The 14,633-nt window shown below is 30.1% G+C and overlaps 2 protein-coding genes across 2 annotated transcripts; both read left to right on the top strand.

The window, feature by feature from the left end:
* Positions 1–1,764: 1,764 nt before the first annotated feature.
* Positions 1,765–5,591, top strand: LOC102579070 (transmembrane 9 superfamily member 3-like). Its single transcript, XM_006364021.1, has 7 exons — positions 1,765–1,928; positions 2,443–2,483; positions 2,757–3,348; positions 3,563–3,700; positions 3,789–3,945; positions 4,521–5,005; positions 5,375–5,591. The coding sequence occupies exons 1-7, from the start codon at positions 1,765–1,767 to the stop codon at positions 5,589–5,591; spliced, it is 1,794 nt and encodes a 597-aa protein (XP_006364083.1).
* A 1,534-nt stretch (positions 5,592–7,125) lies between these two features.
* LOC102578740 (CASP-like protein PIMP1) lies at positions 7,126–8,587 on the top strand. Its single transcript, XM_006364020.2, has 3 exons — positions 7,126–7,348; positions 7,799–7,934; positions 8,328–8,587. Exons 1-3 carry the CDS (start codon positions 7,158–7,160, stop codon positions 8,532–8,534), a joined length of 534 nt encoding a protein of 177 aa, XP_006364082.1. The 5' UTR covers positions 7,126–7,157; the 3' UTR covers positions 8,535–8,587.
* The last annotated feature ends 6,046 nt before the right edge of the window (positions 8,588–14,633 follow it).

Genomic DNA, 14,633 nt, shown 5'->3' with positions numbered 1-14,633 from the left:
AATAGTGACAATACTTCCTACTATTATTGGTGAATGTAAATAACAAACTTATTCACCATATTTGGAATCATATTGGAGAATAAATTCTCAACAAATATTGTAATAATTTGAAGCATGCCCCAAGTAATTGAAAAGTTTCAAATGTACCCTTAAATAATTAAAAAGGTCCAACACTATCAGAAATAAAGATTTTTTCAACAGCAAATCAATGAAAAATATGTGTTACATCGAACCAATTCACTAAGAAATGGATGATGAAAAACACATTTGCATTGAAATTTTCAGAATAATCATTGAACATTTTTCGATGGGAATAGTGTAAGTATATCCCCATTGAAATTTGTTTTAGTTACTGTAGTCATTCTTTAGCATAATAAGTTACTGGTTTTAGAATGAACTTAAATTTTAAATTTCTATTAGATTTTGATTAGTTTGTTAGAATAGTTTACTTTTCTTTTGTCTTCTTTTTGAAATTTTAATTATGTAGATTTTTTTTCTTGAACTTTTTGCTTAATCAACATTTATTCATAAACTGGTGTTCAGTGCTTATTTTGAACCTCAACTAATCTGAATTTCCATAGAACAAGACTCATTAAATGAAAAAAAACGCTTCTTATTAGGATTAATTTAATGCACTCCAAGGACTCAAACTCGAGAAATCTTATTCATCTCATCAAAATATTTGATAGGCACATTATATCTATTTTTTAATTATTTTTTTTTGTAATTACTCATTCCACCCAATTTGGTGAACGGTTACAACATACAGACCAAAAATATTGCCACTTCTAACAGAAAAAAAGAGAGATAAGAATAAAAGCATTGGACCACTAATAAGTCACAACATTAGAGTAAAAAAGAATATATACTTCCTATAACTTAAACAATAGTGATAATACTTCCTACTATTATTGGTGAATGTAAATAACAAACTTATTCACCATATTTGGAATCATGTTGGAGAATATATTCTCAACAAATATTGTAATAATTTGAAGCATGCCCCAAGTAATTGAAAAGTTTCAAATGTACCCTTAAATAATTAAAAAGGTCCAACACTACTAGAAATACATATTTTTTCAACTGTAAATCAATAAAAATTTTGTGTTATACATATGATTAATTTCACATTCTATTTTTACTGAAAAACGCATGACGAGAAACAGATTTGCATTGAAATATTGAGAATAACCATTGAACATTTTTCGATGGGAATATTGAAATTTATTTTAGTTACTGCAGTCATTTCTTTAGCATAATAAGTTACTGGTTTTAGGATGAACTTAAATTTTAAATTTCTATTAGATTTTGATTAGTTTGTTGAATTCGTTTATTTTTCTTTTGTCTTCTTTTTGAAATTTTAAATCATGCAGATTTTTTTTTCCGTTCCCTCTATGCTTAATAAAAATACTAAGAGACATTTTCAATTAATACTTTCAATCTTTTTATCGCACCATTTATAAAAAACAACAACAAGCGAGGGGTTTATTTGAACCTTTTTTAATTGTTTTAGGATATATTTGAAACAAAAGATAACATTGAAAACTTCTATTAACAGACAAATTAACAAAGGACATATATTATATAAGACAAATCACAAACTAATAAACCATCATGCACACGTTCAATAATTTTCTTCTTTTTTACCAAAAAATAAAAAATAAAAAATATTCTTCTTCTTCACTTAATTTCTTCTTTGTATTTCTCAAGAATTATTAATTAAGTTAACCTTCATCTTGATTGGTTAATTAATTAAATTCCTTGATGAAGAAAGTGCATGTTATTTTGTCAATTTGCATGCTAATCCTTTTAATTATTTTTCGTATTTTTATTATCCAAGATTACAATGCCTTTGATGATCATTTCTATAAACATGGAGATCATGTCCGTCTTTCTGCTAGTAAGATTGGCCCTTTTCACAATCCCAGGTACATTTTTATTTTTTTTGCAACATTTTACCCTTCCTCGAATCCGCGTGAACGTTTAGTGGCAGAGCTCCGTCGAAAAATTATACTATGTGAATTGGTATAATATAATTTAATTTTATTTATTTGTTACTCCCTTAGTTCTAATTTATAGCGAAATTCAAACACTGTCATGTAAATTGGGACAGAGGAAGTATTATTATATATAAAATGTTGAATTTGCTTTAGGTTTATGTCACAATAAGTAAAATTTCAATTATGACATTTTAGTATTTTTCAAATTCATTTATATAAATTTCTAGCTCTGCCACTAGTGAATGCATGTTGCATGTACTCTTTACTTTCAATTCAAACATTTGTGTCGGAAACTCCAAAAATACACTACTTCTGGAGAATCTGACACGTACCCGTTGACATTTTTGAAGAGTCTTAACAACGAGTTGTGTTGTGCTTTTTTTGAATATGTAAAACAAATTTCATCATTTTCTAATGACAATCTTGTTTTCTTTTTTTACAGTGAATCATACAGATATTATGATCTGCCATTCTGCATACCAGGTTCATTCTACAACTTTTCTCTCATTGTATTTATATGGAGCACGTGAATTCAATAGCTTTTGTTGAACCCTGTATATGAATCTTATTAAATAAATATATGACTATGAACTCGGTTCTTATTTTGTATGAACTTAATGTATGTTGTAAGAACTCATAAATTTCAAATCCTGTATCCGCCTATGAGGTTAGACTATAGTTGCGATTCATATCACAAATTTTGATAGATGTATGTTGGAACACTTGAAATCTTATGTTACTTGAGTTCATATGCAGATCATGTGAAATTAGAAGAAAAGAAGGAAGATCTAGGTGAGGTTTTAAACGAGGATCGACTCGTGAGTGGTCCTTATGAACTCGATTTCTTGGTAGATAAAGACTCAGAAATGCTTTGTCGAAAGAAGTTAACAAAGGATGAAGTTGCTCAGTTTCGAAGAGCAGTTGATAAGGACTATTACTTTGAGATGTACTACGATGAATTACCCGTATGGGGCCTTATCGGAAGAGTTGAGAATAGGGAAGAGACAGAGGATACAAAATATTACAAGTACTTTCTATACAAACACATACATTTCGATATCCACTATAACATGGACCGTGTTATTGAAATCACTGCACGAATGGATCCATATTCTGTTTTGGACCTGACAGAGGATAAGGAAGTCGATGCTGAGTTCTCATACACCGCGAAATGGAAGGGAACAGATATTCTGTTTGAGAATCGAATGGATAAGTTCATGCAGACTTCTCTACCGCATATCTTGGAGATCCATTGGTTCTCGATTATCAATTCTTGTGTCACTGTCCTCCTTTTAACCGGCTTCCTTGCCACGATTCTTATGCGAGTCCTTAAGAATGATTTTATTAAGTAAGTGGTTTATCCCTCCTTTTCAAAGAGTCAAAACTCTCTCTATGATACATTTTGGCTGCTACAACGAAATATTGTTACATATAACATATAGTAAAACAATGGTTCCAAAGAAAACTTGTCCGTTATAGTGAAATATGACTGTTATAGAGAAGTCTGACTATATCTGATTTTCTCAAGAAGTGACTCTTTCAATTGACAATGTATGCAAAAGGTATGCACATGATGAAGAAGCAGTTAATGATCAAGAGGAGACGGGATGGAAGTACATACACGGTGATGTCTTTAGGTTCCCGAAACACAAGTCATTGTTTGCTGCAGCACTCGGTTGTGGTGCTCAGCTCTTTACATTGTTAGTGTCCTCTGAAATCTGTTGTTCTGATAAATTAAGTCTAATACAAGAAACATTTGCATTATTGTATATTGTTTATCTTGTACAGGACAATTTTTATATTCTTGATGGCGCTTGTCGGGGTGTTTTATCCTTACAATAGAGGAGCTCTATTCACTGCCCTGCTGGTTATATATGCACTCACTTCTGGCGTTGCCGGATACACATCAACCTCTTTCTATTGCCAGCTTGAAGGAACTAATTGGGTAAGTGCTGTAATATTCTCATAGTTGCTGAGATATTGTCATCTAGACACTAAACTTGTTAGTGTATCATGCCTTTTTGTTATCGTAGCTGATTAAGCATAAACTACTTGCTCGTAAGAGAGCACAAACGACAAGGTTCAAATCCACGGTTGAGATTACTGTTGTGGAACTTGAGACAAGGGGGAACCTAGTATGTTGGCTACGAGTTTAGTAGACCACAGTAACTTTGGTTCAAATCCTGTATTTATCTTGAAAATCCATATGAATATGTATAGAATGCTAATGTAGAATTCATTAACATTTTAGATTAGAATCCAGAACCCATAAACTTCAAATCTTGGATTTGCCTCTAATCGGAAAAGGTCAATATATTGAGCAATGCCTTATCATATGAATAGTTAGAGTCCTTCAATGCAACAAAGAGGGCATATAGTAATGTTGTTAAAGGCTTGTTCAAAAGCGTGATCACCCTCTAATTCTGCTTCGCGCTTAAAGCTCCAACAGAATTTGGTGTTTTTTGCACTTTTCGCTTTTGATTGATCAGCTAACATTTGAAAGTACTCTGCCTTTAACAGGTAAAGAATCTGGTCTGGACCGGGTGTCTCTTCTGTGGTCCTCTCGCGTTAACGTTCTGCTTCCTCAATTCTGTTGCAGTTAGTTATAGTTCTACTGCTGCTCTACCATTCAGTACAATTATGTTAATAGTACTTATATTGACATTAGTGACATCTCCACTGCTCGTATTAGGCGGAATTGCTGCCAAAAATAGCAGAACAGGTTTCCAAGCTCCATGTCGAACCACAAAGTATCCCAGAGAAATTCCAGTACTCCCTTGGTACCGTAGTACCATCCCTCAGATGGCGATGACAGGGTTCTTACCGTTTAGTGCCATCTACGTCGAGCTTTATTACATATTTGAAAGTGTATGGGGTCAAAAAATCTACACAATTTACAGCATGTTGTTTATAGTCTTCGTTCTTCTGCTGATAGTAACCGCATTTGTCACTGTTGCATCGACTTATTTCCAACTAGCCGCGGAAGATCATAAATGGTGGTGGAGGTTTGAACTAAAGCTTCTTTCTTTTTTTTGTTCATGTTTCATATTTTTGGCTTTAGTTAAGTGTCTATAGTTCCATGCTACTTCTCTTGATTGCTAGCTTTCTTAGTTATTCTGAAGTACTTGTTGCTCGGACTCTTCAAAAATGTCAACAGGTGATGTCGGATCCTCCAGAAGTATTACATTTTGGAGGATCAGACACCCTGGTGCAATAACATTTTTGAAAAGTCCGAGCAGTATATAGCTTGCTAAAACAACCAAACAAAGTTCATTTTCAAACTGATCCTAAGATGAGTTCTCCCCCTTCTGGTAGTTATTGGCTAATAGGATCGGAACATGACTATTAACGACTGAATTTTCCCTCGCTAACAGGTCATTTCTCTGTGGTGGATCAACTGGCCTATTTATCTACACCTATTGCTTGTACTACTACGCGAGATCGGGCATGTCTGGATTCATGCAAACCTCGTTTTTCTTCGGATACATGGCTTGCATATGCTATGGTTTCTTCCTCATGCTCGGGACCATTGGTTTCCGCGCATCGTTGCTCTTTGTTCGTCACATTTATCGATCAATCAAGTGTGAGTAAACAACATTATAGACTATAGTAAAGTGTGTATATTTGTGTACTCCAAATTTGGTCACTTATACCTTAGTTTTCTTGTTGTTGTAAAAGATAGTTAGGTTTAAAGAGAGGACTATTTAGGTAGAAATTAAAGTGTCACTATTAGGTCTAAGTATATGGGAAACAAAAGCTTGATGTTAAGGTTGTTGTAAAAGATATATTAATTTACTCTTCCCACTTATTAATTTCGGAAAAATCTTTTATTGATGTGAGACAAAACTATAGCAGAAAAGCACCTTTAAAGCATAAACATTGAAATTTCAAAAATATCTTTAGCATAAAGCACACATCGACGAAGAGCTTTGAAATTCCATAAATTTCCACGCCAACGAAGAGGCGCCTAGTATTGATGGTTTCTAGTACTATCCTTAGTGTTATAGTTTATGTTATCTCATGGTACTTTCGCTTCTTTCGTAGCGATCAGGGCAGAGTTTGGTAGGGTCGAGGGAGTTCATTTGAACACTCTTGACTAAAAAAAATAAATCATTATTTATATATAACAAAAAATATTTTTATGTATATATAGCATTTATTGAGCTCCCTTTGATTTTTTTGTGTGTTAACTTTTACATTTTCTGAATTCCATTAATGAAAATCTTGATTCTGCCATTATTGACAGCTTGGTAAGCAAGCTATCTTAAACATCAGTAAAATCACTATCAATAATAGGCCCGAATAAGCAAGCTGTCTTATAATGGAAGTTGAAGAATTTGTCAATACTTGTTGACCTAATCCAAAAGAAACATTAATTTCACTATAAACGTATTATAGAAGTTTTGAATATAGAACTGGTCTACTACGTTATGAAACCAACACCATTTCAAAATTAATTTTTTAAAATACCTTTATATTTTAATTTATGTTAAATAACCAAAAAAAAAACAACCAAAATATATAAGAATATCAACAACGATAACATATTTATTATAGACTCACAAGTGATGTCTAGAGAGGTTGAGGTGTACACAGATTACACCTTATCTCTGAAAAAGATAGAAAAACTATTTTCGATAGAATCTTGACTTGAGAAAAGATTTGAAAGAAAAGTATTAACTATAAAATATAATATAAATAACCAATGTAAATGAAACAACAATATCGATAAAATCAAAAGGTGAGATAGTCATCCTCTATAAATTAAAACTTTTCACTTTTTTTTCCAAACAAAATACGTTGTATTATTTATATTATATGTTCTTTATAATAATAGTTTGCTATACAGTCAAAAAAATATTATTTATACAAATAATGGCGTTATAGAAGAAACATTTGATTGAATATTTAATTTGTCTAGGGGCACAATAGTCTATTCAAAATTCCAATAATATAAGGTAGATTTTTCTCTACATTTTGACTGGTTCAAAATAATGTTCAATATAGAAGACCAATTAAATAATTACAATAATCTAATTCTTGTTGAAAGAATCCAACAATATAGTCTACATTAATTATTTTTTTCTATATATATATATATATAGAGCTAGAGAGACCATTAAAATAAGCATTCATTGAAATATTTGAGAAATTAAAATGGAGTTTGAGTTACCTCAATATAATTTTAATGAAAAGCCTCCTTCTTCATCAAAATTGCCATTGATTATATTAGTAGCAAGGTTAATTACTATAGTTTGTATTGTGGTTTCTATAATTGTGTTGAGGAGTAATAACGTTACTTTGGATAATGGAGCCAAACTTGAATATGATTATTACAACTCATACAGGTAATTATACTTTCTAATCCTTCTTTTTTTTCTTTCTATTTAATCTTTATAACAGTGATGTTCACATCTCATCGAATACTATACCACAAAAAAGAAACTTGAATTAGTTAGGAATTTCACCGTTTTAACATTTTTTTTTTTATAATATATCGCTAATCAATTGCTAAATAGAATTAGACAGATTTTGTTATTTAATTACAAAATTTGTCACTCACTAATTCCTAAATAATTTTTTTTTCATATTCAAGGTTCGAGCCAAAAAACTCTAATTAAGTGTGAAGTAATCTATTAATTAGTAATTCATTCCAATTCTTACCAAAAAAAGTTCCCAATTATGTCAAACTCATTTTACATTTTTAAAATAGTTACATGAATAGGATCCTCCCCTCTCTGACTAAAATCGATTTTTTAATTTACATTTTTTTTGTGTGTGTGTGTATTCTTGTACAGGTACATGTTTGCTGTAATGATAGCTGGAATTATATACAATACATTGCATATTCCATTTGCAGTATATTATCTCATAGCAAAGAAACATCTTATAAAGCACAAGAGCTTTCACAACTTTCAATTTTATGGTGATAAGGTTAGCAAATTTAATTATTTTTTCTAGTAACATAATTTATTGTATTTTTTGAGTTTATGTTTTATGTACTAAATTAATAATCCAACCTAAAACGAAATTAAATAATCTCATATTCTATCCCAAAATTATTTTTCTTTTATTCTATAAACCAAATGAAATTAAATAATCTCATGTGTGGGGTACGGATAATGGCATGATCACAAAGATCTATCACACACAACCTTATCTTGTATTTCTGCAAGAGATTGTTTTTACAACTTGACGATGTCGTGGCCTTCTGATCACATATTGACAACAACTTTATCAGTTAAGCCACAAGGCGGCCCGGCCCCCTTCAAATTTTGTAACAAAATTATTATTTAATATTGTGTTTTTTTTTTTTAATAAGTGCAGATTGCATTTGGCATAATAGCAACAGCAGCTGGGGCATCACTAGGTGCAACTGTGGATTTACAAAAAGTTGTTTATACAGAAAATAACTCAAAAATTGATTACTTTTTGGGATTAATGTATATTCCAAATGCATTTCTTGTTGCTGCATTTGTGAGCTCTGGAATTTCTTCTGTCCTATCATCTTTGAGTCTCCAAAAGAGTGAATGATTATATTCTGTAATTATATATAATTCTATGTTTAAGAAATTTAAAAAATTATTATGGTGCAACTTTTTATGATTAATGTATGTGTGATTTACTTTAATGTGTTGTGTTGATCATACCTAAATTTCTTGGTTGACTAGTGATATGAGTTTCCATTTTTTGATATAATTAACGTTCTGATGTTCAAACCTTACTGGCTCGATTACATGTTGTTAGAAGAAAAACAACATAGAAATAAAGCTCTGAGACGTGAAATATCACCATTTTTAATTTCAAGAGTTATTATTTGTATATTCTTTAAGGGATGACAAACAACTCTCTATCAGGATACAACAAAATATGAAACATATATCTAATTGAATTCACTACTTCTGGAAATGCTTCGTATTTATAGATTTGAGAAGGAGACTTTTCATGAAGAGTCACTCCTTTTCTAATCTTTGATGAAAGAAGCCACAAATTTAGGTAGAAAGAACAACAAGTGTCCGAGAGAGAGAGATGACTTCTGTTGAACTCTTCCTTACATGAAGGGAATGAATATAATGGTGTTTCTTATCTGAACAAACAAAGCTTTTTGTTTAATTAAAATTTATATATTAAATTCAAATTTTAAATAAACAAATTGTTCAAATAAATTACGAAAATAAATCTCTAAATTTAGTTTCCAAGCACAAGTTTAAGTCATTTAGTACCTTTTTAAAACTTTTATATATTATTTTACATAAAAATTGTTTAAAGCCAAAATTAAATAACAAAAAATAATCTTTAATTTGTACATAGGACATTTGTCCTAATTTGAATCAGTCTTCTTTCAACATATCACATAAAACGGATCAAGATTATATAAACACAACCATTAATTTTTTTTAATCATTTGCTAATGAAGAAGATACTTTTCATGTGAAAAGATTAAAAATAATTTTAAAAAAAATGGTTGAATATGATTATGATGAAAAGCCTTCTTCTTCATTTTCATCATCAGATAAAATTCCATTAATTGTAGTAATTGCTAGGGTTGTAACCTTAGCTTCTTTGTTGATTTCATCACTTGTGATGTATAATAATGAAGTTCCTTATATGAATACTCAGATTGACTACCACCTTTTTGAAACATTCAGGTAAATAATTAATCTCCCTTTCTCTATACTTGATCGATACAAATTTGAATTAGTCAGATCAGTAATTCTAATTAATACCTCATTTAGAAGAGATCTCTAACTACATTTTGGTTCTAATCCATAAAATCATTTGCATGGTAAAAATATTTATATAGTGATGACAATTTATCAATTTCATTGAATATAATGTCCTTTTAATGATGATCATAATATTATAACAACCATCTATATTTACATTTATAGATATATGATATTTGTAGTGTATAAAAGAATTGGTGTAACATAGCTCTTTGATTAAGAATTCATCATTTTTGAAGTTCATAAAGTGGTATCCTACTATATACACTTAATTTTTTGTTGATTATTATTTTAATTATTTTCATTTCCTTTATGTTAATTTATTATGTGATATGATTAAAATTGTTTTTAGCACATTAAACAATATTATTCATATTGTAATTAATAGTTACAAAATTCAAATTGTGCAATATAATCAACTTAATTGTGTATTTATTTTATAAATGTTTTCTTTATATAAAATTTTAACTCCTGATTAACTTATCATCAAGCATTGATAAATTCATTAAAAATTGCTAAGATGAAGATTTTTTTTTTTAAAGGAGGATCAATAATATTTTCACTTATAATTTTTTATTTTTTTTCCAGATTCGTATTTGGTATAATGATAATGGGGATTTGCTACACTGTATTGCTACTTCCATTTGCAGCATATTACATGATAGCAAAGAAACAACTCATAGATCACCACATGTTTCACTTGGTTCAACTTATTGCTGACAAGGTAAACTATAGTTTATTTTATTTTTTAAAATAATAATCTTTTTTTATTACATTAGGTGTAGGGAAGAGAAAATGAGAAACTGAATCGTAATAACAAATTAACTAAGCTACTAAGATCCCAAACTTAAATTTGGTACTTCACTCATTTTCCCTTTTCTCTTTTCAATTATATATACGGTTGGAGCAACTGTTCGGTTTAAGGGGTTCAATAAAATTTAGTAATTTTGATTATGATTTTGTATTTGTGGGAGAGTTCATGAAGGAAAATATTTTTTTCAAAAAATAAATAAGTTTCTTACGGTAAGTAAACAAAAGTTATTATCATAAAATCATTTGTACATAATCAAGACAGATATTATGGGATGTGAGGGTGAGGTGGTGGGGATGGAGGTTATGGGGATAGGCCCGACGAAGCCAACTAGGATTGAGGGAGTTTATTTGAACCTTTCCGGCGAAAAATACATTGTTTATACTACTAATTTTTTTTAATCATATAGTAGATGTTGATCCCTTTCAAATTGTTCGTGTGTTTACTTCTTCATATTTTGAACCCGCTTAGTTAAAATTTGACTTTGCCGCTGAGGGTAGGGGTGAAGATGTGGTTCACTTAAGGGCGGTGAGGATACAATCAATGTCGAATGCTATTTGTAGAATTTGGTTTCCCTACATCAACTAGGAAAGTTATTTACAAGGTACTTCTTTCTCTACAAAAAATATTTATGATTTTTTTTGACTAATCAAACATGAGAACTACAACAACAATAATATACTCAGCAGAATCCTATGTAGTAAAGTGTGGGCAAGTTCAGTTTACACAGATCTTACTCCTATATACCTTGGAGGTAGAGATCAGATTATTTCTTATAAATCTCCGACTAATAAAATATGGAGAAATTGAAAAATATTTTCTTCTATATCAAATTATCAAAAATTTCTAACTCCGCCTCTAATGATATGTAGATCGTGTTTGGACTATTGGCAACTGCAGCTGGAGCATCACTTGGTGTAACTGTGGAATTTCAAAAGAGCACATTCTTAGATGGCACCTCAGGTGCAAAGATGCATAGCTATTTTACCCTAATGTATGTCCCTAATGCATTTTTTGTAGTTGGACTTGTTGGTTCTCTAATTTCTACAATATTATCATCTCTAAACTTCAACAAGAGTGAATGATCATCAACGGGGCGTACACCGAATTTTTCATATGCAGTGTCGATATTTATATTAGAAGAGAACTTTTGACTTTGAAGAGGAAAATAAGGCACTTAATCAATGTGTCAAGTGTCAAACATTGTCAGGCGGTGTCACGTCTTTTCTTCTCTATCAATTCTGCACGTGTAAACTTTTTTGATAAAGTAATTGTCACGTGATAACGCTTCGTCCAAGTTAGTAGATGCTTTGAAAAATTGGGGGTGTGTATGTTCTATTTTTGTTGTGGGGATATCTTCTTAACTTAGGTTGACTAGTGAAATTAGTGTAGTCATTTTTGTGGAGAATATATCAACTCAGCTTAATTTTTGATTTTAGCTTATGTCTCAATTTACGTGAATATGTTTGATTGGGTACAAAGTTTAAAAGGAAAGAAAAAACTTTTAAAACTTAAAGTTTAAAATAAGTCATCAAAAATTCTTTGACTATAAAATTATTTCACTAAGAGGATAATGAATAACTTGAAGTCAAATTATTACTAAATATAAATAATGTCATTCCTTTTTAATTTGATTAAAAAGAAATAGTAATAAATAAATCAAAACGAGGGATTCCTTTTTAATTTGATTAAAAAGAAAATAGTATTAAAAGGGAAATATTATTTTGATTTTTAATTGAGATCATATCCTTAAAAATCTCACATGCAATATATGTCTTAGATCCTCACGGGCTTTGTTATGGTTATGGGCCTCATTGTTTTAGCGATGCCCATATTACGTATTGTTTGCTTTGACCCAATAGTCCTTACTGAAATGTCTTTTGATTCCGCCATTTATCGAGCCAAAAGTGAACATATCATCATGTGAATTTATGATGCGTCTTATATAATATTGGACAAATTACTTAACTACACTCCTTTACTTACCTTAATATCCATTTATCCCTAAAAAATTTCAAAAATCCCTTATTTACCTAATTATCCCGCATGTATCCCGTGCACAACGCTATGTATCCCACTATGTGGAATGTATCAAGCCTAATGTATCCCGTGCACAACGTTATGTATCCCGCTATGTGGAATGTATCAAACGCTATGTATCTCATGCACAACGCTATGTATCCCACTATGTGGAATGTATCAAGCCTAATGTATCCCGTGCACAACGTTATGTATCCCGCTATGTGGAATGTATCAAACGCTATGTATCTCATGCACAACGCTATGTATCCCACTATGTGGAATGTATCAAACCTAATGTATCCCGTGCACAACGTTATGTATCCCGCAAACATCATTTTTAAGGGATTTTTGGTAAATAGAAAACTAGAAGGGATAGGATGTTATTTAGTACGTGGTTCCTATAATTTATACTATAATATTTCACTCTTCTTTCCCTTTTTGATGTGAGATTATTCGTGTAAGGTTTCATATGTATCGCTTATATCGAGTACTACCTCAAAATCCGCACGATTGCCTTGGGTTTGCCATATCCTCAATTCGTCATTAAAATTCTAGTTGACATTTTTAAAACCACATGATTATAGAGTATTTTGATACTCGCTTTGTTTAATAATAATTGTTCACTATATACTAAATATAGTTGTCCAATAATACTTGTCCAATTTAGAAAATTAATTTAATTTCCTTTTGTGTCTATTATTTTGTCCTTACTATTAAATACTATTTATCATCTAACACATTTCTCAAAGCATTAAATTTAATAAAGTCAAAGGATAATATAATACTCCCTCCGTCCCATTTTAAATAAATAAGGGTAGAAGGGTAGAAGAGTAGAAGGGTAAAGTTACATCATTTCTTAATGCAAGTGCAAAGTAAAAATGTGACATATAAAATGGGACGGAGGGAGTAATATTACCCTTATAATTTGTTGTTTCTTAAGGGATGTGTGAAATCAATAATCAACAATTATTGTTGGACAGAGGAAATATACTTTTAATTTAAAACCACATTTTTTTACTTCCTTAAACTTCGTGAAGTTAAATTTAATCAAATAAATTCCAACAAAGAGATTAATTAATTTTTTTCACTGATAAAAGTGAGAGCCTATGAAAGAGACTTTTCTGCTTTTGTGTTGCGAGTGACATATCAATTGGCACTGAAAATATGACCAACTTCATCATTAACCAAACTAAACCAAATTTCACCAATTTCCGACTACTTTAGTGACTAAGAAACCAAAAAAAAACTACTTGACACCAAAGACTTTGTATTTGTCAAATACTAGTTTCTGTGTCTCAAAATACTTATCGTTTTTACTAAAAATCATCTATTTTAAAATACTTATCATTTTTGAAGTTCAAAATAATTTTTTATATATATAAGCCATTATTATCCTTTCCATGATAGATATGGAGTTAGGTATAAACATTGTCACAAACAATCTATAATGGACATTGGTCCTACTATTCATCATGCTACAATATTGTTATGCCATGATATATATATATATCATGTTTTTCTTTGTTGACCAAACAACACATAATTATATAGTAAAGAGTGAAACCATTATCTGAAAATATGGATCTCAAAGTTATCCAAGTTGACTTTTCAATTTCAATTATATGATCACAATCAAAGATTTTAAGAAAATATATTGAATCTTATTATTTTTATTTTACTCTTAATTACATGAATTATTCAGACCACATAACATGTTTTCAAACATGTGAAAATACTTCAAACTTTGTTTTCCAATTTCATCTTCATAAATTCTTATAAATTAAATTCTTGTCTCTCTCTTTCGTAAAATGTATAATCAAACCTGACTTCATTTTCAACTTCAACTTCTATCAATTTAAAATAAAAAATATTTCATCTTCATAAATTCTTATAAATTAAGTTCTTGTCTCTCTCTTTCGTAAAATGTATAATCAAACGTGACTTCATTTTCAACTTCAACTTCATCCATTTAAAATAAAAAATATTTGAAATCTCATTAATACTATTAAAAAAACCGACTTCCAAAAAAGAAAATTGATCTTGGGAAATTAATTTTTAATTTTTTTTTTAATA

This window comes from Solanum tuberosum, unplaced genomic scaffold, assembly GCF_000226075.1.
Source record: "Solanum tuberosum cultivar DM 1-3 516 R44 unplaced genomic scaffold, SolTub_3.0 scf00469, whole genome shotgun sequence".
Taxonomy (NCBI): Eukaryota; Viridiplantae; Streptophyta; class Magnoliopsida; order Solanales; family Solanaceae; genus Solanum; species Solanum tuberosum.
The sequence above is the reverse complement of the archived record's forward strand: the minus strand, read 5'-3'. Positions and strand labels throughout refer to the sequence as shown.

What these genes read in the sequence shown, in the direction of transcription:
- LOC102579070 (XM_006364021.1), top strand. Translation starts at nt 1,765, where the DNA reads ATGAAGAAAGTGCATGTTATTTTGTCAATTTGCATGCTAATCCTTTTA. An exon ending in TCTGCCATTCTGCATACCAG is followed by an intron (nt 2,484 to 2,756) that starts GTTCATTCTACA and finishes GTTCATATGCAG; the next exon opens with ATCATGTGAAATTAGAAGAA. An exon ending in AGCTTGAAGGAACTAATTGG is followed by an intron (nt 3,946 to 4,520) that starts GTAAGTGCTGTA and finishes TGCCTTTAACAG; the next exon opens with GTAAAGAATCTGGTCTGGAC.
- LOC102578740 (XM_006364020.2), top strand. Translation starts at nt 7,158, where the DNA reads ATGGAGTTTGAGTTACCTCAATATAATTTTAATGAAAAGCCTCCTTCT. An exon ending in GATTATTACAACTCATACAG is followed by an intron (nt 7,349 to 7,798) that starts GTAATTATACTT and finishes ATTCTTGTACAG; the next exon opens with GTACATGTTTGCTGTAATGA. An exon ending in TTCAATTTTATGGTGATAAG is followed by an intron (nt 7,935 to 8,327) that starts GTTAGCAAATTT and finishes TAATAAGTGCAG; the next exon opens with ATTGCATTTGGCATAATAGC.